The following is a 26,557-nucleotide window of genomic DNA, read 5'->3' as shown; positions in this document are numbered from 1 at the left end:
GTCTGTAAAGGGTCGTGGTAGATATCACTACATTACTGTAGCTGTGTTCTGTCTGTAAAGGGTTGTGGTAGATATCACTACATTACTGTAGCTGTGTTCTGTGAAGGGTTGTGGTAGATATCACTACATTACTGTAGCTGTGTTCTGTCTGTGAAGGGTTGTGGTAGATATCACTACATTACTGTAGCTGTGTTCTGTCTGTAAAGGGTCGTGGTAGATATCACTACATTACTGTAGCTGTGTTCTGTCTGTAAAGGGTTGTGGTAGATATCACTACATTACTGTAGCTGTGTTCTGTCTGTAAAGGGTCGTGGTAGATATCACTACATTACTGTAGCTGTGTTCTGTCTGTAAAGGGTTGTGGTAGATATCACTACATTACTGTAGCTGTGTTCTGTCTGTAAAGGGTTGTGGTAGATATCACTACATTACTGTAGCTGTGTTCTGTCTGTAAAGGGTTGTGGTAGATATCACTACATTACTGTAGCTGTGTTCTGTCTGTAAAGGGTTGTGGTAGATATCACTACATTACTGTAGCTGTGTTCTGTCTGTAAAGGGTTGTGGTAGATATCACTACATTACTGTAGCAAATTCAGCCACCAGTTGGGGAACCCTGACTTACAGATTCATGATATTGGCTAAACTATTTTTTTAAACTTATCTAGATTTTGTTTGTCAACACATATAGCGTCTCTCTCTCTCTCTCTCTCTCTCTCTCTCTCTCTCTCTCTCTCTCTCTCTCTCTCTCTCTCTCTCTCTCTCTCTCTCTCTCTCTCTCTCTCTCTCTCTCTCTCTCTCTCTCTCTCTCTCTCTCTCTCTCTCTCTCTCTCTCTCTCTCTCTCTCTCTCTCTCTCTCTCTCTCTCTATATATATATATATATATATATATATATATATATATAGCAGCAAATGTAAAAACATGCCCTTCCACATCTCCTTTGCTTCATAGTGCTGAGTGTGAGACAGAATACCAATCTCCCTGTGATCTCACTGCAGCACTTTCCTATTGGTCGTTGTGGTGCTGACATTCCTGATGCATCACACACACAGACACTGGTGGGGGGGGGGGGGGGGGCGGGCTGGCTGTATATAAACGAGGGCTCTGCAGTGTCGCTGAGCTGGTGCAGTGCTAGACACTCGCTCATCCTCACCGATGGTCTGCAGAACAAGGGGGACTTTAAAAAAAAATTAACATCTGAAACAAAAAAAAACATCCTACATTTAACAAAAAAAAAATCTTGAAAAAATAAACCAACAAAACATCCATCATGAGCTACGATCCTTATATCTCCTACCGCCGCACTTGGGACAGCTACCGAGGCTCTTCTCGACCTTCCACCACCAAATCCTTCATGTACTCCCCTCTCTACTCCTCCTCTTCCTCCCGAGCCCTGGGCCTGGCGGCTGGGAAGCAGCGTCCACCCGCCTCTTCCTCACTGCCAGACGCGTCTGCGCGGATGGACCTGGCCGAGGCCTCCAGCCTCAACACAGAGCTGCTGGGGCTCCGCAGTCAGGAGAAGGAGCAGCTGGTGGGCCTCAACGACCGCTTCGCCACCTACATCGACAAGGTGAGGCGCCTGGAGCAGCAGAACCGGGCCCTTCTGGCAGAGCTGGAGGCTCTCAGGCGGAGGCAGAGGGACCCGTCTCGTCTTCAGGGGCTCTACGAGGGTGAAGCCCGGAGCCTCAGGGCTGCAATCGACCAGAAGACAGGAGATAAGATGCGCATGGAGGCAGAGAGGGACTACCTGAAGGACGTGTACGGGCAGCTGAAGGAGCGCTATGAGGAGGAGGCGCAGTGCCGTGCGGATGCGGAGGAGGCCCTGCAGAGGGCCCGGGAGGAAGTGGGGCGGGCCATGCTGTCTAACTGCGATGCAGAGGCCAGCGTTGTCTCCCTGGCCGAGGAGATGGGCTTCCTGAAGAAGGTGTTTGAGGAGGAGCAGGCGGAGCTGCAGGCCCAGGTTGTGGCGGCTAACGTGTGTGTTGACTTGGAGGTGAGCAGGCCAGACCTGTCTGCGGCACTCAAGGAGATCCGGGCGCAGTACGAGCGGCTGGCCAATAAGAACATGCAGGCGGCCGAGGACTGGTACCGGGGGAAGTTTGAGTCCGTGGCGGAGATGGCGTCGAAGAACAACGAGGCGGTGCGCTCCATCCGGGAGGAGACCATGGAATACCGTCGGCTGCTCCAATCACGCTCTTCTGAGATCGAGGCCCTGCGGAACGTCATCGAGTCGCTGAACAAACAGCTGGAGGAGCTGGAAGAGCACCAGGGGGGAGAGGTCACGAAGTATCAGGTACAGAACCACTCAATCAATCAGAACCAGGGGGAAGAGGTATAGAACCAGGGGGAAGAGGTACAGAACCACTCAATCAATCAGAACCAGGGGGAAGAGGTCACGAAGTATCAGGTACAGAACCACTCAATCAATCAGAACCAGGGGGAAGAGGTCACGAAGTATCAGGTACAGAACCACTCAATCAATCAGAACCAGGGGGAAGAAGTATAGAACCCCTCAATCAATCAGAACCAGGGGGAAGAGGTCACGAAGTATCAGGTACAGAACCACTCAATCAATCAGAACCAGGGGGAAGAGGTACAGAACCACTCAATCAATCAGAACCAGGGGGAAGAAGTATAGAACCAGGGGGAAGAGGTCACGAAGTATCAGGTACAGAACCACTCAATCAATCAGAACCAGGGGGAAGAGGTATAGAACCAGGGGGAAGAGGTCACAAAGTATCAGGTACAGAACCACTCAATCAATCAGAACCAGGGGGAAGAGGTCACGAAGTATCAGGTACAGAACCACTCAATCAATCAGAACCAGGGGGAAGAAGTATAGAACCCCTCAATCAATAAGAACCAGGGGAAGAGGTCACAAAGTATCAGGTACAGAACCACTCAATCAATCAGAACCAGGGGAAGAGGTCACAAAGTATCAGGTACAGAACCACTCAATCAATCAGAACCAGGGGGAAGAAGTATAGAACCCCTCAATCAATCAGAACCAGGGGGAAGAGGTATAGAACCAGGGGGAAGAGGTATAGAACCAGGGGAAGAAGTATAGAACCCTCAATCAATCAGAACCAGGGGAAGAGGTATAGAACCAGAGGGAAGAGGTATAGAACCAGGGGGGAGAGGTATAGAACCAGGGGGGAGAGGTATAGAACCAGAGGGAAGAGGTATAAAACCAGGGGGGAGAGGTATAGAACCAGGGGGAGAGGTATAGAACCAGGGGGGAGAGGTATAGAACCAGGGGGAGAGGTATAGAACCAGGGGGAAGAGGTATAGAACCAGGGGGAAGAGGTATAGAACCAGGGGGAGAGGTATAGAACCAGGGGGAGAGGTATAGAACCAGGGGGAGAGGTATAGAACCAGGGGGGAGAGGTATAGAACCAGGGGGGAGAGGTATAGAACCGGGGGAGAGGTATAGAACCAGGGGGGAGAGGTATAGAACCAGGGGGAGAGGTATAGAACCAGGGGGGAGAGGTATAGAACCAGGGGGGAGAGGTATAGAACCAGGGGGAAGAGGTATAGAACCAGGGGGAAGAGGTATAGAACCAGGGGGGAGAGGTATAGAACCAGGGGGGAGAGGTATAGAACCAGGGGGGAGAGGTATAGAACCAGGGGGGAGAGGTATAGAACCAGGGGGGAGAGGTATAGAACCAGGGGGAGAGGTATAGAACCAGGGGGAGAGGTATAGAACCAGGGGGGAGAGGTACATGGTCTGAGAAGGAGATAAGGTACACAGTGACAAAGGTATAGGTGTCATAATGTGACCATTTCAAACTGGGGTAAGAACATAGCCAAAAACTCTTGTAGATATAGATGTGATCATGTGAAAGAGCAGTAGCAGGCTGCTAGCAGCTCACGGGGTAGCTTACTCTGACGCTGCTGTGACTCTGATTTGGTCCCTACTCTATATGGAAAGTGTTTCACTGCACCAGCTTTCCCCAACCCCCTTCTCTCCTCTCCTACCCCCTTCTCTCCTCTCCTACCCCCACCTCTCCTCCCCAACCCCCTTCTCTCCTCTCCAACCCCCTTCTCTCCTCTCCTACCCCCACCTCTCCTCTCCTACCCCCACCTCTCCTCTCCTACCCCCACCTCTCCTCCCCAACCCCCTTCTCTCCTCTCCTACCCCCTTCTCTCCACTCCTACCCCAACCTCTCCTCTCCTACCCCAACCTCTCCTCTCCTACCCCCACCTCTCCTCCCCAACCCCCTTCTCTCCTCTCCTACCCCCACCTCTCCTCCCCAACCCCCTTCTCTCCTCTCCTACCCCCACCTCTCCTCTCCTACCCCCTTCTCTCCTCTCCTACCCCCACCTCTCCTCCCCAACCCCCTTCTCTCCTCTCCTACCCCCACCTCTCCTCTCCTACCCCCAGCTCTCCTCCCAAACCCCCTTCTCTCCTCTCCTACCCCCACCTCTCCTCCCCAACCCCCTTCTCTCCTCTCCTACCCCCTTCTCTCCTCTCCTACCCCCACCTCTCCTCTCCTACCCCCAGCTCTCCTCTCCTACCCCCACCTCTCCAACCCCCAGCTCTCCTCTCCAACCCCCAGCTCTCCTCTCCTACCCCCACCTCTCCTCCCCAACCCCCACCTCTCCTCCCCAACCCCCTTCTCTCCTCTCCTACCCCCACCTCTCCTCCCCAACCCCCTTCTCTCCTCCCCAACCCCCTTCTCTCCTCTCCAACCCCCTTCTCTCCTCTCCTACCCCCTTCTCTCCTCTCCTACCCCCACCTCTCCTCTCCTACCCCAACCTCTCCTCCCCAACCCCCTTCTCTCCTCTCCAACCCCCTTCTCTCCTCTCCTACCCCCTTCTCTCCTCTCCTACCCCCACCTCTCCTCTCCTACCCCAACCTCTCCTCTCCTTCCCCCTTCTCTCCTCTCCTACCCCAACCTCTCCTCTCCAACCCCCACCTCTCCTCTCCAACCCCCACCTCTCCTCTCCTACCCCAACCTATCCTCTCCTACCCCCTTCTCTCCTCTCCTACCCCCAGCTCTCCTCTCCAACCCCCAGCTCTCCTCTCCTACCCCAACCTCTCCTCTCCTACCCCCTTCTCACCTCTCCAACCCCCACCTCTCCTACCCAACCCCCTTCTCTCCTCTCCTACCCCAACCCCAACCTCTCCTCTCCTACCCCCTTCTCTCCTCTCCTACCCCCACCTCACCTCTCCTACCCCACCTCATCTCTCCTCCCCAACCCCCACCTCTCCTCCCCAACCCCTACCCCTCCTCTCCAACCCCTCCTCTCCAACCCCAACCTCTCCTCTCCAACCCCAACCTCTCCTCTCCTACCCCATCTCACCTCTCCATATCCCCACCTCTCCTCTCCTACCCCCACCTCTCCTCCCCAACCCCCACCTCCCCCACATCTCCTCTCCTATCCCCACCTCTCCTCTCCTACCCCCACCTCTACTCTCCTACCCCCACCTCTACTCTCCAACCCCCACCTCTACTCTCCAACCCCCACCTCTACTCTCCAACCCCCACCTCTACTCTCCAACCCCCACCTCTACTCTCCAACCCCCACCTCTCTTCAACCAACCCCCACCTCTCCTCTCCTCCCCAACCCCCACCTCTCCTCTCCTCCCCAACCCCCACCTCTCCTCCACCCACCCCACCTCTCCTCCTCCTCCCCCACCTCTCCTCTCCTACATCCACCCCCCACATCACCTCCCCCGTCTCTCCACTCCACTCCTCCCCACCTGCTCCTCTCTCTCCTCTCCTCCCCTCCCGCACATCTCCTCCTCCCCCCACCTCTCCCCACCTATCCATTCCACTCCTCCCCACCTGCTCCTTTCTCTCCTCCCCTCTCCCACATCTCCTCCACCCCCCACTTCTCCTCCTCCCCCACCTTTCCACTCCACTCCTCCCCACCTGCTCCTTTCTCTCCTCCCCCCCACTTCTCCTCCTCCCCCCCACCTATCCACTCCTCCCCACCTCCTCCTCTCTCTCCTCAGTAGTAATAGATCAGTCTGTGCAGGGAGTCGTCGTGGTCATTGTGTAGAGGTGAAGGTCTCCAAGGTTTGTCAGTATTCATGGACACCTCCATAAGGAGACAAAATGACAGAGGAAGGTCACACCAAAGCTGTTATTCAGCTGAATATGTCCTTCCACTGTTTCTATATTTAGAATAATAAAGATCTGGTCTGAGACCTGGGCTGCATCTCAATACCACCTAATTTCCCATGTAGTGTACTACACAGGGCTCTGGTCCAGGGTAATGCATTACATAGGGAACACTTAGGGTGTCGTTTGGAACACAGGCCCTTGGACCTGATTTCTTTGGTCTGTTGTTTCAGGATAAATGGTCTGTTGTTTCAGGATAAATGGTCTGTTGTTTCAGGATAAATGGTCTGTTGTTTCAGGATAAATGGTCTGTTGTTTCAGGATAAATGGTCTGTTGTTTCAGGTGAGGATAAATGGTCTGTTGTTTCAGGTGAGGATAAATGGTCTGTTGTTTCAGGATAAATGGTCTGTTGTTTCAGGATAAATGGTCTGTTGTTTCAGGATAAATGGTCTGTTGTTTCAGGTGAGGATAAATGGTCTGTTGTTTCAGGATAAATGGTCTGTTGTTTCAGGATAAATGGTCTGTTGTTTCAGGATAAATGGTCTGTTGTTTCAGGATAAATGGTCTGTTGTTTCAGGATAAATGGTCTGTTGTTTCAGGTGAGGATAAATGGTCTGTTGTTTCAGGATAAATGGTATGTTGTTTCAGGATAAATGGTCTGTTGTTTCAGGATAAATGGTCTGTTGTTTCAGGATAAATGGTCTGTTGTTTCAGGATAAATGGTCTGTTGTTTCAGGTGAGGATAAATGGTCTGTTGTTTCAGGTGAGGGTAAATGGTCTGTTGTTTCAGGATAAATGGTCTGTTGTTTCAGGTGAGGATAAATGGTCTGTTGTTTCAGGATAAATGGTCTGTTTGTTTCAGGATAAATGGTCTGTTGTTTCAGGTGAGGATAAATGGTCTGTTGTTTCAGGATAAATGGTCTGTTGTTTCAGGATAAATGGTCTGTTGTTTCAGGTGATGATAAATGGTCTGTTGTTTCAGGATAAATGGTCTGTTGTTTCAGGATAAATGGTCTGTTGTTTCAGGATAAATGGTCTGTTGTTTCAGGATAAATGGTCTGTTGTTTCAGGTGATGATAAATGGTCTGTTGTTTCAGGATAAATGGTCTGTTGTTTCAGGATAAATGGTCTGTTGTTTCAGGATAAATGGTCTGTTGTTTCAGGATAAATGGTCTGTTGTTTCAGGTGAGGATAAATGGTCTGTTGTTTCAGGATAAATGGTCTGTTGTTTCAGGTGAGGATAAATGGTCTGTTGTTTCAGGATAAATGGTCTGTTGTTTCAGGATAAATGGTCTGTTGTTTCAGGATAAATGGTCTGTTGATTCAGGTGAGGATAAATGGTCTGTTGTTTCAGGATAAATGGTCTGTTGTTTCAGGATAAATGGTCTGTTGTTTCAGGATAAATGGTCTGTTGTTTCAGGATAAATGGTCTGTTGATTCAGGTGAGGATAAATGGTCTGTTGTTTCAGGATAAATGGTCTGTTGTTTCAGGATAAATGGTCTGTTGTTTCAGGATAAATGGTCTGTTGTTTCAGGTGAGGATAAATGGTCTGTTGTTTCAGGATAAATGGTTTGTTGTTTCAGTTGAGGATAAATGGTCTGTTGTTTCAGGATAAATGGTCTGTTGTTTCAGGATAAATGGTCTGTTGTTTCAGGATAAATGGTCTGTTGTTTCAGGAGAGGATAAATGGTCTGTTGTTTCAGGTGAGGATAAACGGTCTGTTGTTTCAGGATAAATGGTCTGTTGTTTCAGGTGAGGATAAATGGTCTGTTGTTTCAGGATAAATGGTCTGTTGTTTCAGGATAAATGGTCTGTTGTTTCAGGATAAATGGTCTGTTGTTTCAGGATAAATGGTCTGTTGTTTCAGGAGGTCTGTTTTTTCAGGATAAATGGTCTGTTGTTTCAGGTGAGGATAAATGGTCTGTTGTTTCAGGATAAATGGTCTGTTGTTTCAGGTGAGGATAAATGGTCTGTTGTTTCAGGATAAATGGTCTGTTGTTTCAGGATAAATGGTCTGTTGTTTCAGGATAAATCTGGTCTGTTGTTGTTTCAGGATAAATGGTCTGTTGTTTCAGGTGAGGATAAATGGTCTGTTGTTTCAGGATAAATGGTCTGTTGTTTCAGGATAAATGGTCTGTTTTTCAGGATAAATGGTCTGTTGTTTCAGGTAAATGGTCTGGTTTCATAAATGGTCTGTTGTTTCAGGATAAATGGTCTGTTGTTTCAGGTAAATGAGGATAAATGGTCTGTTGTTTCAGTTGGTCTGTTGTTTCAGGATAAATGGTCAGGATAAATGGTCTGTTGTTTCAGGATAAATGGTCTGTTGTTTCAGGATAAATGGTCTGTTGTTTCAGGATAAATGGTCTGTTGTTTCAGGATAAATGGTCTGTTGTTTCAGGATAAACGGTCTGTTGTTTCAGGATAAATGGTCTGTTGTTTCAGGTGAGGATAAATGGTCTGTTGTTTCAGGATAAATGGTCTGTTGTTTCAGGATAAATGGTCTGTTGTTTCAGGATAAATGGTCTGTTGTTTCAGGATAAATGGTCTGTTGTTTCAGGATAAATGGTCTGTTGTTTCAGGATAAATGGTCTGTTGTTTCAGGATAAATGGTCTGTTGTTTCAGGATAAATGGTCTGTTGTTTCAGTTGAGGATAAATGGTCTGTTGTTTCAGGATAAATGGTCTGTTGTTTCAGGATAAATGGTCTGTTGTTTCAGGATAAATGGTCTGTTGTTTCAGGATAAATGGTCTGTTGTTTCAGGATAAATGGTATGTTGTTTCAGGATAAATGGTCTGTTGTTTCAGGATAAATGGTCTGTTGTTTCAGGATAAATGGTCTGTTGTTTCAGGATAAATGGTCTGTTGTTTCAGGTGAGGATAAATGGTCTGTTGTTTCAGGATAAATGGTCTGTTGTTTCAGGATAAATGGTCTGTTGTTTCAGGATAAATGGTCTGTTGTTTCAGGATAAATGGTCTGTTGTTTCAGGATAAATGGTCTGTTGTTTCAGGATAAATGGTCTGTTGTTTCAGGATAAATGGTCTGTTGTTTCAGGATAAATGGTCTGTTGTTTCAGGATAAATGGTCTGTTGTTTCAGGTGAGGATAAATGGTCTGTTGTTTCAGGATAAATGGTCTGTTGTTTCAGGATAAATGGTCTGTTGTTTCAGGATAAATGGTCTGTTGTTTCAGGATAAATGGTCTGTTGTTTCAGGATAAATGGTATGTTGTTTCAGGATAAATGGTCTGTTGTTTCAGGATAAATGGTCTGTTGTTTCAGGATAAATGGTCTGTTGTTTCAGGATAAATGGTCTGTTGTTTCAGTTGAGGATAAATGGTCTGTTTGTTTCAGGATAAATGGTCTGTTGTTTCAGGTGAGGATAAATGGTCTGTTGTTTCAGGATAAATGGTCTGTTGTTTCAGGATAAATGGTCTGTTGTTTCAGGTGATGATAAATGGTCTGTTGTTTCAGGATAAATGGTCTGTTGTTTCAGGATAAATGGTCTGTTGTTTCAGGATAAATGGTCTGTTGTTTCAGGTGAGGATAAATGGTCTGTTGTTTCAGGATAAATGGTCTGTTGTTTCAGGTGAGGATAAATGGTCTGTTGTTTCAGGATAAATGGTCTGTTGTTTCAGGATAAATGGTCTGTTGTTTCAGGATAAATGGTCTGTTGATTCAGGATAAATGGTCTGTTGTTTCAGGTGAGGATAAATGGTCTGTTGTTTCAGGATAAATGGTCTGTTGTTTCAGGATAAATGGTCTGTTGTTTCAGGATAAATGGTCTATTGTTTCAGGATATTGTTTCAGGATAAATGGTCTGTTGATTCAGGTGAGGATAAATGGTCTGTTGTTTCAGGATAAATGGTCTGTTGTTTCAGGATAAATGGTCTGTTGTTTCAGGATAAATGGTCTGTTGTTTCAGGTGAGGATAAATGGTCTGTTGTTTCAGGATAAATGGTTTGTTGTTTCAGTTGAGGATAAATGGTCTGTTGTTTCAGGATAAATGGTCTGTTGTTTCAGGATAAATGGTCTGTTGTTTCAGGATAAATGGTCTGTTTGTTTCAGGATAAATGGTCTGTTGTTTCAGGATAAATGGTCTGTTGTTTCAGGAGAGGATAAATGGTCTGTTGTTTCAGGTGAGGATAAACGGTCTGTTGTTTCAGGATAAATGGTCTGTTGTTTCAGGTGAGGATAAATGGTCTGTTGTTTCAGGATAAATGGTCTATTGTTTCAGGATAAATGGTCTGTTGTTTCAGGATAAATGGTCTGTTGTTTCAGGTGAGGATAAATGGTCTGTTGTTTCAGGATAAATGGTCTGTTGTTTCAGGTGAGGATAAATGGTCTGTTGTTTCAGGATAAATGGTCTGTTGTTTCAGGATAAATGGTCTGTTGTTTCAGGATAAATGGTCTGTTGTTTCAGGTGAGGATAAATGGTCTGTTGTTTCAGGTGAGGATAAATGGTCTGTTGTTTCAGGTGAGGATAAACGGTCTGTTGTTTCAGGATAAATGGTCTGTTGTTTCAGGTGAGGATAAATGGTCTGTTGTTTCAGGATAAATGGTCTGTTGTTTCAGGTGAGGATAAATGGTCTGTTGTTTCAGGTGAGGATAAATGGTCTGTTATTTCAGAATAAATGGTCTGTTGTTTCAGGATAAATGGTCTGTTGTTTCAGGATAAATGGTCTGTTGTTTCAGGATAAATGGTCTGTTGTTTCAGGTGAGGATAAATGGTCTGTTGTTTCAGGATAAATGGTCTGTTGTTTCAGGATAAATGGTCTGTTGTTTTAGGATAAATGGTCTGTTGTTTCAGGGGATAAATGGTCTGTTGTTTCAGGATAAATGGTCTGTTTTTCAGGATAAATGGTCTGTTGTTTCAGGTGAGGATAAATGGTCTGTTGTTTCAGGATAAATGGTCTGTTGTTTCAGGATAAATGGTCTGTTGTTTCAGGATAAATGGTCTGTTGTTTCAGGATAAATGGTCTGTTGTTTCAGGATAAATGGTCTGTTGTTTCAGGTGAGGATAAATGGTCTGTTGTTTCAGGATAAATGGTCTGTTGTTTCAGGTGAGGATAAATGGTCTGTTGTTTCAGGATAAATGGTCTGTTGTTTCAGGTGAGGATAAATGGTCTGTTGTTTCAGGATAAATGGTCTGTTGTTTCAGGATAAATGGTCTGTTGTTTCAGGTGAGGATAAATGGTCTGTTGTTTCAGGATAAATGGTCTGTTGTTTCAGGATAAATGGTCTGTTGTTTCAGGATAAATGGTCTGTTGTTTCAGGATAAATGGTCTGTTGTTTCAGGATAAATGGTCTGTTGTTTCTGTTGTTTCAGGATAAATGGTCTGTTGTTTCAGGATAAATGGTCTGTTGTTTCAGGATAAATGGTCTGTTGTTTCAGGATAAATGGTCTGTTGTTTCAGGATAAATGGTCTGTTGTTTCAGGATAAATGGTCTGTTGTTTCAGGATAAATGGTCTGTTGTTTCAGGATAAATGGTCTGTTGTTTCAGGATAAATGGTCTGTTGTTTCAGGATAAATGGTCTGTTGTTTCAGGATAAATGGTCTGTTGTTTCAGGATAAATGGTCTGTTGTTTCAGGATAAATGGTCTGTTGTTTCAGGATAAATGGTCTGTTGTTTCAGGATAAATGGTCTGTTGTTTCAGGATAAATGGTCTGTTGTTTCAGGATAAATGGTCTGTTGTTTCAGGATAAATGGTCTGTTGTTTCAGGATAAATGGTCTGTTGTTTCAGTAAATGGTCTGTTGTTTCAGGATAAATGGTCTGTTGTTTCAGGATAAATGGTCTGTTGTATAAATGGTCTGTTGTTTCAGGATAAATGGTCTGTTGTTTCAGGATAAATGGTCTGTTGTTTCAGGATAAATGGTCTGTTGTTTCAGGATAAATGGTCTGTTGTTTCAGGATAAATGGTCTGTTGTTTCAGGATAAATGGTCTGTTGTTTCAGGATAAATGGTCTGTTGTTTCAGGATAAATGGTCTGTTGTTTCAGGATAAATGGTCTGTTGTTTCAGGATAAATGGTCTGTTGTTTCAGGATAAATGGTCTGTTGTTTCAGGATAAATGGTCTGTTGTTTCAGGATAAATGGTCTGTTGTTTCAGGATAAATGAGGATAAATGGTCTGTTGTTTCAGGATAAATGGTCTGTTGTTTCAGGATAAATGTTGTTTCAGGATAAATGGTCTGTTGTTTCAGGATAAATGGTCTATTGTTTCAGGATAAATGGTCTGTTGATTCAGGTGAGGATAAATGGTCTGTTGTTTCAGGATAAATGGTCTGTTGTTTCAGGATAAATGGTCTGTTGTTTCAGGATAAATGGTCTGTTGTTTCAGGTGAGGATAAATGGTCTGTTGTTTCAGGATAAATGGTTTGTTGTTTCAGTTGAGGATAAATGGTCTGTTGTTTCAGGATAAATGGTCTGTTGTTTCAGGATAAATGGTCTGTTGTTTCAGGATAAATGGTCTGTTTGTTTCAGGATAAATGGTCTGTTGTTTCAGGATAAATGGTCTGTTGTTTCAGGTGAGGATAAATGGTCTGTTGTTTCAGGTGAGGATAAATGGTCTGTTGTTTCAGGATAAATGGTCTGTTGTTTCAGGTGAGGATAAATGGTCTGTTGTTTCAGGATAAATGGTCTGTTGTTTCAGGATAAATGGTCTGTTGTTTCAGGATAAATGGTCTGTTGTTTCAGGTGAGGATAAATGGTCTGTTGTTTCAGGATAAATGGTTTGTTGTTTCAGTTGAGGATAAATGGTCTGTTGTTTCAGGATAAATGGTCTGTTGTTTCAGGATAAATGGTCTGTTTGTTTCAGGATAAATGGTCTGTTGTTTCAGGTGAGGATAAATGGTCTGTTGTTTCAGGTGAGGATAAATGGTCTGTTGTTTCAGGTGAGGATAAACGGTCTGTTGTTTCAGGATAAATGGTCTGTTGTTTCAGGTGAGGATAAATGGTCTGTTGTTTCAGGAGGATAAATGGTCTGTTGTTTCAGGTGAGGATAAATGGTCTGTTGTTTCAGGTGAGGATAAATGGTCTGTTATTTCAGAATAAATGGTCTGTTGTTTCAGGATAAATGGTCTGTTGTTTCAGGATAAATGGTCTGTTGTTTCAGGATAAATGGTCTGTTGTTTCAGGTGAGGATAAATGGTCTGTTGTTTCAGGATAAATGGTCTGTTGTTTCAGGATAAATGGTCTGTTGTTTTAGGATAAATGGTCTGTTGTTTCAGGATAAATGGTCTGTTTCAGGATAAATGGTCTGTTGTTTCAGGTGAGGATAAATGGTCTGTTGTTTCAGGATAAATGGTCTGTTGTTTCAGGATAAATGGTCTGTTTGTTTCAGGATAAATGGTCTGTTGTTTCAGGATAAATGGTCTGTTGTTTCAGGATAAATGGTCTGTTGTTTCAGGTGAGGATAAATGGTCTGTTGTTTCAGGATAAATGGTCTGTTGTTTCAGGTGAGGATAAATGGTCTGTTGTTTCAGGATAAATGGTCTGTTGTTTCAGGTGAGGATAAATGGTCTGTTGTTTCAGGATAAATGGTCTGTTGTTTCAGGATAAATGGTCTGTTGTTTCAGGTGAGGATAAATGGTCTGTTGTTTCAGGATAAATGGTCTGTTGTTTCAGGATAAATGGTCTGTTGTTTCAGGATAAATGGTCTGTTGTTTCAGGATAAATGGTCTGTTGTTTCAGGATAAATGGTCTGTTGTTTCAGGATAAATGGTCTGTTGTTTCAGGATAAATTGTCTGTTGTTTCAGGTGAGGATAAATGGTCTGTTATTTCAGGATAAATGGTCTGTTGTTTCAGGATAAATTGTCTGTTGTTTCAGGTGAGGATAAATGGTCTGTTGTTTCAGGATAAATGGTCTGTTGTTTCAGGATAAATGGTCTGTTGTTTCAGGATAAATGGTCTGTTTGTTTCAGGTGAGGATAAATGGTCTGTTGTTTCAGGATAAATGGTCTGTTGTTTCAGGATAAATGGTCTGTGTGTTTCAGGTGAGGATAAATGGTCTGTTGTTTCAGGATAAATGGTCTGTTGTTTCAGGATAAATGGTCTGTTGTTTCAGGATAAATGGTCTGTTGTTTCAGGTGAGGATAAATGGTCTGTTGTTTCAGGTGAGGATAAATGGTCTGTTGTTTCAGGTGAGGATAAATGGTCTGTTGTTTCAGGTGAGGATAAATGGTCTGTTGTTTCAGGTGAGGATAAACGATCTGGAGTGCGACATCAACGAGGCAAAGCAGGAGATGTCTCGCTACCTCAGAGAGTACCAGGACCTTCTCAATGTTAAAATGGCTCTGGACATTGAGATCGCGGCATACAGGTAACCTTAACCTTGGTCAGACACTATCAGCCACTCTCAGCCACTCTCAGCCACTCTCAGCCACTATCAGCCACTCTCAGCCACTCTCAGCCACTCTCAGCCACTATCAGCCACTCTCAGCCACTCTCAGCCACTCTCAGCCACTCTCAGCCACTCTCAGCCACTCTCAGCCACTCTCAGCCACTCTCAGCCACTCTCAGCCACTCTCAGCCACTCTCAGCCACTCTCAGCCACTCTCAGCCACTATCAGCCACTCTCAGCCACTCTCAGCCACTCTCAGCCACTCTCAGCCACTCTCAGCCACTCTCAGCCACTCTCAGCCCCTCTCAGCCACTCTCAGCCACTCTCAGCCACTCTCAGCCACTCTCAGCCACTCTCAGCCACTCTCAGCCACTATCAAATTACATCAAGGTTAATTTGTCATACGCACAGTATGCAGCAAGAAATACACAACACAACGAAATGCTTTACTGTCAAACATGTCAACCTGGATCTACAACAACTTGTGTTTGATACGACCAACACATTGATACGACCAACACATTGATACGACCAACACATTGATACGACCAACACATTGATACGACCAACACATTGATACGACCAACACATTGATACGACCAACACATTGATACGACCAACACAATGATACGACCAACACAATGATACGACCAACACATTGATACGACCAACACATTGATACGACCAACACATTGATACGACCAACACATTGATACGACCAACACATTGATACGACCAACACATTGATGTGACCAACACATTGATACGACCAACACATTGATACGACCAACACATTGATACGACCAACACATTGATACGACCAACACATTGATACGACCAACACATTGATACGACCAACACATTGATACGACCAACACATTGATACGACCAACACATTGATACGACCAACACATTGATACGACCAACACATTGATACGACCAACACATTGATACGACCAACACATTGATACGACCAACACATTGATACGACCAACACAATGATACGACCAACACATTGATACGACCAACACATTGATACGACCAACACATTGATACGACCAACACATTGATACGACCAACACATTGATACGACCAACACATTGATACGACCAACACATTGATACGACCAACACATTGATACGACCAACACATTGATACGACCAACACATTGATATGACCAACACAATGATACGACCAACACATTGATACGACCAACACATTGATACGACCAACACATTGATGTGACCAACACATTGATACGACCAACACATTGATACGACCAACACATTGATACGACCAACACATTGATACGACCAACACATTGATACGACCAACACATTGATACGACCAACACATTGATGTGACCAACACATTGATGTGACCAACACATTGATACGACCAACACATTGATACGACCAACACATTGATACGACCAACACATTGATACGACCAACACATTGATACGACCAACACATTGATACGACCAACACATTGATGTGACCAACACAATGATACGACCAACACATTGATACGACCAACACATTGATACGACCAACACATTGATACGACCAACACATTGATACGACCAACACATTGATATGACCAACACATTGATATGACCAACACATTGATATGACCAACACTTTAATATATATTTTCTTCACAGGAAACTGCTGGAGGGAGAAGAGTTCAGGCTGACCTTCTCTGCTCTGAACTAAATCCTCTTCACACTGAACCCCAATAACCCCGAACCCCAATATCTCAATAGCCTATACCCTAACCTAAACCATACTCTTTAGTCTTATAGCCCTACCATTGGTCCTCCTTCCACCCTTACCTAAACCCCATACTACCCCACCGTTACCTAAACCCCTTACTACCCCACCCATACCTAAACCCCATACTACCCCACCCTTACCTAAACCCCTTACTACCCCACCCCACCCTTACCTAAACCCCTTACTACCCCACCCTTACCTAAACCCCTTACTACCCCACCCTTACCTAAACCCCATACTACCCCACCCTCACCTAAACCCCATACTACCCCACCCTTACCGATACCCCATACTACCCCACCCTTACCTAAACCCCATACTACTCCACCCTTACCTAAACCCCATACTACCCCACCCTTACCTAAACCCCATACCTTCCTCCCCATAACTCATCCCCACTGTACCACCCTAATCTAGTACCACCCTAATCTAGTACCACCCTAATCTTGAACAAACCCCCCTAAGCGTCCTGAACGTCACCCTTCCGAAGACAGATGTGCCCTTGTTCTACACAAGAGGTCCACGATGAAGAGGTCCCCCTTCTTCTCCACACTGATGTTGTGACACCATACATCAACAAAATGGCCGCCAGGCAGAAGACTGCAGAGATACGCTGCACTGCATTAGCTCATACAGCTCAGCCTGTGAGCAATATCCTCCTGTTAGAGTTCCCCATCTCCGTTAGCCTGGTCCCAGATCAGTTTGTGCTGCCATGTCATCGGCTTATGGTCTCTGTCACACCAGCAGAAACAGATCTGGGCTACGTCGCCATGATATCCAAGCATCAGGCTCAGTATTTCATTTGACTATCCCCTCCCCCATTGTGCAAACATTTTACCAATTGTTTGTAAAGGAGGACTTTATTAAAATGTCATTTAGCTTTGGATGCTTGGATTGTATATGTGTGTTGTTCTCATGCTGATAGAAAGCTGTTGTGGGCGTATTGATTAGGAATATATTGATGTGGAGCTCTATCAACCGGATATTGATCCTGAACTAATAAGCACCCCTGGTTCTGTAACCGGTGGAACAGTAACCTTAAAGTTTATTTACCTTCTCTGTTACTCTTTCATGATATTTCCATCCTCTTATCAAATTTACACAAGCTTCAGTCAGGCGAAGATAAGACAATAATCGGTTTTGGCATGTTGTTCATGAAACATAAATACTAAGCCAAGCGGTCTCTTGCCGTATGAATGACAAGCTGTGTGTAAGGAAATGTCATGTAAAGACTGCATTATTAAGAGCTTAGTTACTGGTTTCTCCCTGTGATCTCAGAGAAATAACTATTATCTTCTGTTAGCCCTTTTCTGTTCTGTAAGACCTTCCGAACCTAGCCTGGGTACCAGTCTGTTTGTGCTAACATTACGCTCCTTTGCCGCCCCTTGTCATACCAAACATGTTTGTCATATGACACGGAGTACAAGGGGTGGAATGGTAGCACAAAACAGGTCTGGATTTCAGACTGGTCTGAACCTACAAGTAAATAGTTAAACAACTGAAGAACAACTTAGCCTGGTAACAGAAGAATCCAGCCTGGTATCTCAAGCTCTTTGCTGTGCATATGTATGCCCGACTGATCTTAGATCTGAAACTATCCCAAGTCTGCACCTTATACTGTATGCGTGGTATACCTGTAAAGGGCCAGCAACTTGCTGAATAAAATTACATAACTGAACTGCAAATGATTGCGTAAAATTGTTTTGTATTTTTATATAATGTGATTGAATTATTCTAGCGTCGGGTCAAACAAAAGCATGTCTTGTAGGCTTTGGTGACCTCTTTATTACTAAAGTAGAAGAGCTTCTTCCTGCCTTCCTCTGATATAGTGACCCATCTAGCGTGATGTAATGTGTAGACTATAGATAACAGTACAGGTGACCTAGTAAAGAGATGTTCTTAACCAGAATAATAAGTCTCCCAGTGATCTGGGGTTATATAAATATATATCTTAGAGAAATATATATATATATATATATGTTGTTTGTGGGTATAGATCGTATGTTAATTACAGTATATATATATATATATATATATATATATATATATATAAAACACACATTACATATAGGTCAGACACTGAGCAGCACTGCAGCATATCTTAGAGAAATATATATATATGTTGTTTGTGGGTATAGATCGTATGTTAATTACAGTGTATATATATATATATATATATATATACAGAGCACACACCTTACATATAGGTCAGACACTGAGCAGCACTGCAGCATATCCCACAAACCCCTGTTCCTGGCAGGCAGCCGTGTGAAAATGCAATGTGTTGGCGACTTGGTGCTGCATTGTTGTATCAGCACGATTCTATCCAACCAGCAGGATGCAGCATATCCTTAACATACTGCACCCACTGCAGGGGGGGGACACAGAGAGAGAAAATATCTCCAACTCCTAATCAGACACAACCCAGCACAGGTCGTTGTATGACGGGCAGATTGTGGTTGTTTTTGAAAGGTTTTTTTTAAGAGTTATTTTTGTAGACATCAATACGACGTCTTCTTCTAAAGACAACATTTAAAAAACGTCCATATTCAACCAGGGATACGACCTGCCTAAAGAGACGTCTTCTTCTAAAGACAACATTTAAAAAACGTCCATATTCAACCAGGGATACGACCTGCCTAAAGAGACGTCTTCTTCTAAAGACAACATTTAAAAAACGTCCATATTCAACCAGGGATACGACCTGCCTAAAGAGACGTCTTCTTCTAAAGACAACATTTAAAAAATGTCCATATTCAACCAGGGATACGACCTGCCTAAAGAGACGTCTTCTTCTAAAGACAACATTTAAAAAAATGTCCATATTCAACCAGGGATACGACCTGCCTAAAGAGACGTCTTCTTCTAAAGACAACATTTAAAAAACGTCCATATTCAACCAGGGATACGACCTGCCTAAAGAGACGTCTTCTTCTAAAGACAACATTTAAAAAACGTCCATATTCAACCAGGGATACGACCTGCCTAAAGAGACGTCTTCTTCTAAAGACAACATTTAAAAAACGTCCATATTCAACCAGGGATACGACCTGCCTAAAGAGACGTCTTCTTCTAAAGACAACATTTAAAAAACGTCCATATTCAACCAGGGATACGACCTGCCTAAAGAGACGTCTTCTTCTAAAGACAACATTTAAAAAACGTCCATATTCAACCAGGGATACGACCTGCCTAAAGAGACGTCTTCTTCTAAAGACAACATTTAAAAAATGTCCATATTCAACCAGGGATACGACCTGCCTAAAGAGACGTCTTCTTCTAAAGACAACATTTAAAAAATGTCCATATTCAACCAGGGATACGACCTGCCTAAAGAGACGTCTTCTTCTAAAGACAACATTTAAAAAACGTCCATATTCAACCAGGGATACGACCTGCCTAAAGAGACGTCTTCTTTCATATCCAAACAAAAATATGACCTGTTTATTTACGACCTCACAATATTTACAAATGAAACGCTGTGCTCATACATCTGACAGCAGACATGTTTACTGCAACCCATATGTACAGCACTTCACACCACTACACCCAGTTCCTATGACAACGGTGAGATCTTCTGTAAAGAGGAAATAGGCTTTTTTAAAATAGCAAACACATCCACAAGGTCACATTCACAATCACTGTTGAACATGTATTTTGTACCAGCATATAATTAAGCAATAAGGCCTGAGGGGGTGTGGTAAATGGCCAATATACCACAACCAAGTGCTGTTCTTAGGCACGACGCAACACAGAGTGCCTGGACACAGCCCTTAGTCGTGGTAAATTGGCCATATATCACAAACCCCTGAGGTTCCTTATTTCTATTATTTTGGTTACCAGCTAAATTAGAGCAGTGCCTTTAGGCAAACTCCCAGCGGGCTGTCATGTGCCTTTTACTGAGGAGTGGCTTCCATCTGGCCACTCTACCATAAAGGCCTGATTGGTGGAGTGTTGCAGAGATGGTTGTCCTTCTGGAAGGTTCTCCCATCTCCACAGAGGAACTCTGTCAGAGTGACCATTGGGTTCTTGGTCACCCGATCAAATCCCCGAGCTGACAAGGTAAAAATCTGTCGTTCTGCCCCTGAACAGGCAGTTAACCCACTGTTCCTAGACCAGTTAACCCACTGTTCCTAGACCAGTTAACCCACTGTTCCTAGACCAGTTAACCCACTGTTCCTAGACCAGTTAACCCACTGTTCCTAGACCAGTTAACCCACTGTTCCTAGACCAGGTAACCCACTGTTCCTAGACCAGTTAACCCACTGTTCCTAGACCAGTTAACCCACTGTTCCTAGACCAGTTAACCCACTGTTCCTAGACCAGTTAACCCACTGTTCCTAGACCAGTTAACCCACTGTTCCCAGACCAGTTAACCCACTGTTCCCAGACCAGTTAACCCACTGTTCCTAGACCAGTTAACCCACTGTTCCTAGACCAGTTAACCCACTGTTCCTAGACCAGTTAACCCACTGTTCCTAGACCAGTTAACCCGCTGTTCCTAGACCAGTTAACCCACTGTTCCTAGACCAGTTAACCCGCTGTTCCTAGACCAGTTAACCCACTGTTCCTAGACCAGTTAACCCACTGTTCCTAGACCAGTTAACCCACTGTTCCCAGACCAGTTAACCCACTGTTCCTAGACCAGTTACCCACTGTTCCTAGACCAGTTACCCACTGTTCCTAGACCAGTTAACCCACTGTTCCTAGACCAGTTAACCCACTGTTCCTAGACCAGTTAACCCACTGTTCCTAGACCAGTTAACCCCGTGTTCCTAGACCAGTTAACCCCGTGTTCCTAGACCAGTTAACCCCGTGTTCCTAGACCAGTTAACCCCGTGTTCCTAGACCAGTTAACCCCGTGTTCCTAGACCAGTTAACCCACTGTTCCTAGACCAGTTAACCCACTGTTCCTAGACCAGTTAACCCACTGTTCCTAGACCAGTTAACCCACTGTTCCTAGACCAGTTAACCCACTGTTCCTAGACCAGTTAACCCACTGTTCCTAGACCAGTTAACCCACTGTTCCTAGACCAGTTAACCCACTGTTCCTAGACCAGTTAACCCACTGTTCCTAGACCAGTTAACCCACTGTTCCTAGACCAGTTAACCCACTGTTCCTAGACCAGTTACCCACTGTTCCTAGACCAGTTACCCACTGTTCCTAGACCAGTTAACCCACTGTTCCTAGACCAGTTAACCCACTGTTCCTAGACCAGTTAACCCACTGTTCCTAGACCAGTTAACCCACTGTTCCTAGACCAGTTAACCCACTGTTCCTAGACCAGTTAACCCACTGTTCCTAGACCAGGTAACCCACTGTTCCCAGACCAGTTAACCCACTGTTCCTAGACCAGTTACCCACTGTTCCTAGACCAGTTACCCACTGTTCCTAGACCAGTTAACCCACTGTTCCTAGACCAGTTAACCCACTGTTCCTAGACCAGTTAACCCACTGTTCCTAGACCAGTTAACCCACTGTTCCTAGACCAGTTAACCCACTGTTCCTAGACCAGTTAACCCACTGTTCCTAGACCAGTTAACCCACTGTTCCTAGACCAGTTAACCCACTGTTCCTAGACCAGTTACCCACTGTTCCTAGACCAGTTAACCCACTGTTCCTAGGCCATCATTGTAAATAAGAATTTGTTCTTAACTGACTAGCCTAGTTAAATAAAGGTTAAATTGACAGATTTATTAAAAATTGAGAGACGAGCTTAAATGTTCTATACTGACCATCATTTTCACTTGTCTGAAGCCACTGCCAGATTGGGGAACCCCATCGAAGTCAACTGCAGCCCCTAGTTTATATAGGAGGAACTATGGGGAACCCCATCGAAGTCAACTGCAGCCCTAGTTTATATAGGAGGAACTATGGGGAACCCCATCGAAGTCAACTGCAGCCCTAGTTTATATAGGAGGAACTATGGGGAACCCCATCGAAGTCAACTGCAGCCCTAGTTTATATAGGAGGAACTATGGGGAACCCCATCGAAGTCAACTGCAGCCCTAGTTTATATAGGAGGAACTATGGGGAACCCCATCGAAGTCAACTGCAGCCCCTAGTTTATATAGGAGGAACTATGGGGAACCCCATCGAAGTCAACTGCAGCCCCTAGTTTATATAGGAGGAACTATGGGGAACCCCATCGAAGTCAACTGCAGCCCTAGTTTATATAGGAGGAACTATGGGGAACCCCATCGAAGTCAACTGCAGCCCTAGTTTATATAGGAGGAACTATGGGGAACCCCATCGAAGTCAACTGCAGCCCTAGTTTATATAGGAGGAACTATGGGGAACCCCATCGAAGTCAACTGCAGCCCTAGTTTATATAGGAGGAACTATGGGGAACCCCATCGAAGTCAACTGAGGCCCTAGTTTATATAGGAGGAACTATGGGGAACCCCATCGAAGTCAACTGCAGCCCTAGTTTATATAGGAGGAACTATGGGGAACCCCATCGAAGTCAACTGCAGCCCTAGTTTATATAGGAGGAACTATGGGGAACCCCATCGAAGTCAACTGCGGCCCTAGTTTATATAGGAGGAACTATGGAGAACCCCATCGAAGTCAACTGCAGCCCTAGTTTATATAGGAGGAACTATGGGGAACCCCATCGAAGGAAGATCTCCTGAGTATGTTGACTATCTTGGGAGTCTTAGCATCCCGCAGCGGGAAGCGTTCAACTCACTTTGATCCGTAGTCAACAATGAGGAGCAGGTAGTGGTCACCCTTTCTGATTCTTGGGAAGGGTCCCATCAGATCCCAGCATCTCATCCGGGTCCCTCACGGCAGTGAACTGAGGGAGTCCGGCTGGTTTCCAGCACATGGGCTTGTACTGCTGGCAGAAAGATGTGTGTATGTACTCGTTTCTGACTTTGGTACTGTAGCTAACTGGCTCTGTCAAAAGTTTGGACACACCTACTCATTCAAGGGTTTTTCTTTATTTTTACTATTTTCTACATTGTAGAATAATAGTGATGACATAAAAACTATGAAATAACACATATGGAATCATGTAGTAACCAGAAAAAGGTGCTAAACAAATCAAATATATTTGACATTTTTTTCAAAGTAGCCACCCTTTGCCTTGATGACAGCTTTGCACACTACTGGCATTCTCTCAACCAGGTTTACCTGGAATGCTTTTCCAACAGTCTTGAAGGAGTTTTTTAGTAGTGGTTTCTCTGCAGCAATGCGACCATGAAGGCCTGATTCACACAGTCTCCACTGAACAGTTGATGTTGAGATGTGTCTGTTACTTGAACTCTGAAACATTTCTTTGGGCTGCAATCGGAGGTGTAGTGAACTCTAATGGTGGTCTGGCCTGCCTTAGACGGCATTCACCCAGTTCTAGTTGGTGGTCTGGCCTGCCTGAGATGGCATTCACCCAGTTCTAGTGGGTGGTCTGGCCTGCCTGACAAGTCAGTCCCAAGCCGCACCAGCTCATCAACTGTGTGGGCTGCCCTTCTGAGACTGCTGGACTATTTCGGGTTACAATTTCCAAGTATGAGATTGCCCATGTCCACACACAACTCTGCACATACCCACTAATATTAATATTTCATAACAGAACCCCCCACCTTACAATATCACAGAACCCCCTACAGTAGCACAGAACCCCCCTACAGTAACACAGAACCCCCTACAGTAGCACAGAACCCCCTACAGTAACACAGAACCCCCCTACAGTAACACAGAACCCCCTACAGTAACACAGAACCCCCTACAGTAGCACAGAATCCCCCACCTTACAATAACACAGAACCCCCTACAGTAGCACAGAACACCCCCTACAATAACACAGAACCCCCCTACAGTAGCACAGAACCCCCCCCCCTACAGTAACACAGAACCCCCCTACAGTAGCACAGAACCCCTCCCCTACAGTAACACGGAACCCCCCTACAGTAGCACAGAACCCCCCTACAGTAACAGAACCCCCCACAGTAACACAGAACCCCCCACACAGTAACACAGACACTGTGTGGGGGTGTCTGTGTTACTGTGTGGGGGGTTCTGTGTTACTGTGTGGGGGGTCTGTGTTACTGTGTGTGGGGGGGGGGGGTCTGTGTTAGTGTGTGGGGGGGTTCTGTGTTACTGTGTGGGGGGTTCTGTGTTACTGTGTGTGGGGGGTTCTGTGTTACTGTGTGGGGGGTTCTGTGTTACTGTGTGGGGGGTTCTGTGTTACTGTGTGGGGGGTTCTGTGTTACCGTGTGGGGGGGGGGGGGTAACACAGAACCCCCTCCCCACACAGTAACACAGAACCTGCGGCATTACAGCTGAGGAAATCTGTGAGCTGACATCTACATATACTACATCTACTCCAACCAGGGAGCCGTGTTTAAGAAGAGGAGAGGATTAGTCACGAGGTCTGAACTGAAAAGTCTATTTCTTACATGTCCGTGTGAAAACGGTAACGTGTTCATATTACACCACTAATTAAACACCACACACAAAATAAACCCAAAAGTGTAATCTGAAAGATCATTTTAATGATTCATGGAATGTGTCTGTAACCAAACGATTTGAAACACAGAAACAAATCAAGCAATAACATTATGCCATTCAGATCAAAGTAGGTAGTCAGGTCAACAGATGGCAAATTAAGTGTTCAGAAAAACTATTTTGCAGGTAGCCATGGTAGAACAGGAGGCCGAGGTTAAACGGCTAAACATTGCCATCTGGTGGACAATAGCAGTACTAGCAGTATTGAAATGACAGTCTCAACAGAAAAATTAAAAACAGACATACCTGGTCTAAATCATTGTGTATTATGGCGTTCAGCTAGTTTAGTTGTGTTCCCATCGCCCATCCAGTTCTACCTTTGGCATATTCTCTTGATTATACATTAATACACTTCTTTAAGTCGCAAAATAAAGTCTTTAAAATAAAAGTGGTGCACTTTGATGTGAAAACGGACACTATAAACACAACACAATTTAACAACGCACCTCTCAAAATTCCTTATCACGTTGAACTAATGAAGAACACCAAAGACCATTCCTGATAACACGACATCAAGGAAACCTCTTGATTCAACAAGGTTTCCATGCAATCTTTACACGAGTGTAAAGTACTCGTCGTTTTAAAAAACAAACAAAGTCACAACAGGTCTGACGCAAACAAACGTTTTTGGGAAACTTTCCAAATGTCGACGAAACATGAAACTAGACAGAATTTATGAAGCAAATATTGATATTAATTACCATAATTTCTAAGTTAACTTGGAGTCACAGTTGTGTGGTCCTCCCACTAGAACTCAATGGAAACACGTACAGTTTAGTAAACTAATAAAATAAGTTATGAACTTCAGTGTGATGAATGTCCACGGTGATGAGCTTGATGCTCCTTTCCAATAAATATCGAGGGTCTTATTCTGCCGACATGATGATCGATGCTTGGCAGCCGTTTGACAAATACAATGATTGTCTTTTGTCCATAACAGTAACACATCTCATGTAGGCTATGGGTGCGTTCCAGCCAGCCGCCCTGTATCTGCCCACTGCCAGCTGTTGGCTAGAACCAACGTATCAATACCAGAGGGGGTACACACTTTATAACAAAAACCTTTATGAAAAATAAAATGTCAAAACGCAAAAAAAAGTTTTTCCATGTGCTCTATGTAATCACGCACAGCCCGTTTTCTACAACTAGTTCATTTGATGGAAACACAGGGGCGGCAGGGTGGCCTAGTGGTTAAAGTGTTGGACTAGTAACCGGAAGGTTGCAAGTTCAAATCCCGAGCTGACAAGGTACAAATCTGTCGTTCTGCCCCTGAACAGGCAGTTAACCCACTGTTCCTAGGCCATCATTGAAAATAAGAATTTGTTCTTAACTGACTTGCCTAGTTAAATAAAAGGTTAAAAAATCTACAACTAGTCAATTTGATGGAAACACAGCCAGTTATCTACAACTAGTCAATTTGATGGAAACACAGCCCGTTATCTACAACTAGTCAATTTGATGGAAACAGCCCGTTATCTACAACTAGTCAATTTGATGGAAACAGCCCGTTATCTACAACTAGTCAATTTGATGGAAACACAGCCAGTTATCTACAACTAGTTAATTTGATGGAAACACAGCCCGTTATCTACAACTAGTCCATTTGATGGAAACAGCCAGTTATCTACAACTAGTTAATTTGATGGAAACAGCCCGTTATCTACAACTAGTCAATTTGATGGAAACAGCCCGTTATCTACAACTAGTCAATTTGATGGAAACAGCCCGTTATCTACAACTAGTCAATTTGATGGAAACAGCCCGTTATCTACAACTAGTCAATTTGATGGAAACACAGCCCGTTATCTACAACTAGTCAATTTGATGGAAACAGCCCGTTATCTACAACTAGTCAATTTG

At 44.4% G+C, this 26,557-nt stretch overlaps 1 protein-coding gene across 1 annotated transcript; it reads left to right on the top strand.

Annotated features, from left to right (window-relative positions):
- Positions 1-1,103: 1,103 nt before the first annotated feature.
- On the top strand, positions 1,104-17,873 carry si:dkey-33c12.3 (uncharacterized protein LOC335380 homolog). The gene is made up of 3 exons (XM_052514670.1): positions 1,104-2,291; positions 14,265-14,389; positions 16,077-17,873. The coding sequence occupies exons 1-3, from the start codon at positions 1,269-1,271 to the stop codon at positions 16,126-16,128; spliced, it is 1,200 nt and encodes a 399-aa protein (XP_052370630.1). The 5' UTR covers positions 1,104-1,268; the 3' UTR covers positions 16,129-17,873.
- Positions 17,874-26,557: the final 8,684 nt, after the last annotated feature.

The sequence above is a fragment of the Oncorhynchus keta genome, unplaced genomic scaffold, assembly GCF_023373465.1.
Source record: "Oncorhynchus keta strain PuntledgeMale-10-30-2019 unplaced genomic scaffold, Oket_V2 Un_scaffold_19088_pilon_pilon, whole genome shotgun sequence".
Lineage (NCBI taxonomy): Eukaryota > Metazoa > Chordata > Actinopteri > Salmoniformes > Salmonidae > Oncorhynchus > Oncorhynchus keta.
The sequence above is the reverse complement of the archived record's forward strand: the minus strand, read 5'-3'. Positions and strand labels throughout refer to the sequence as shown.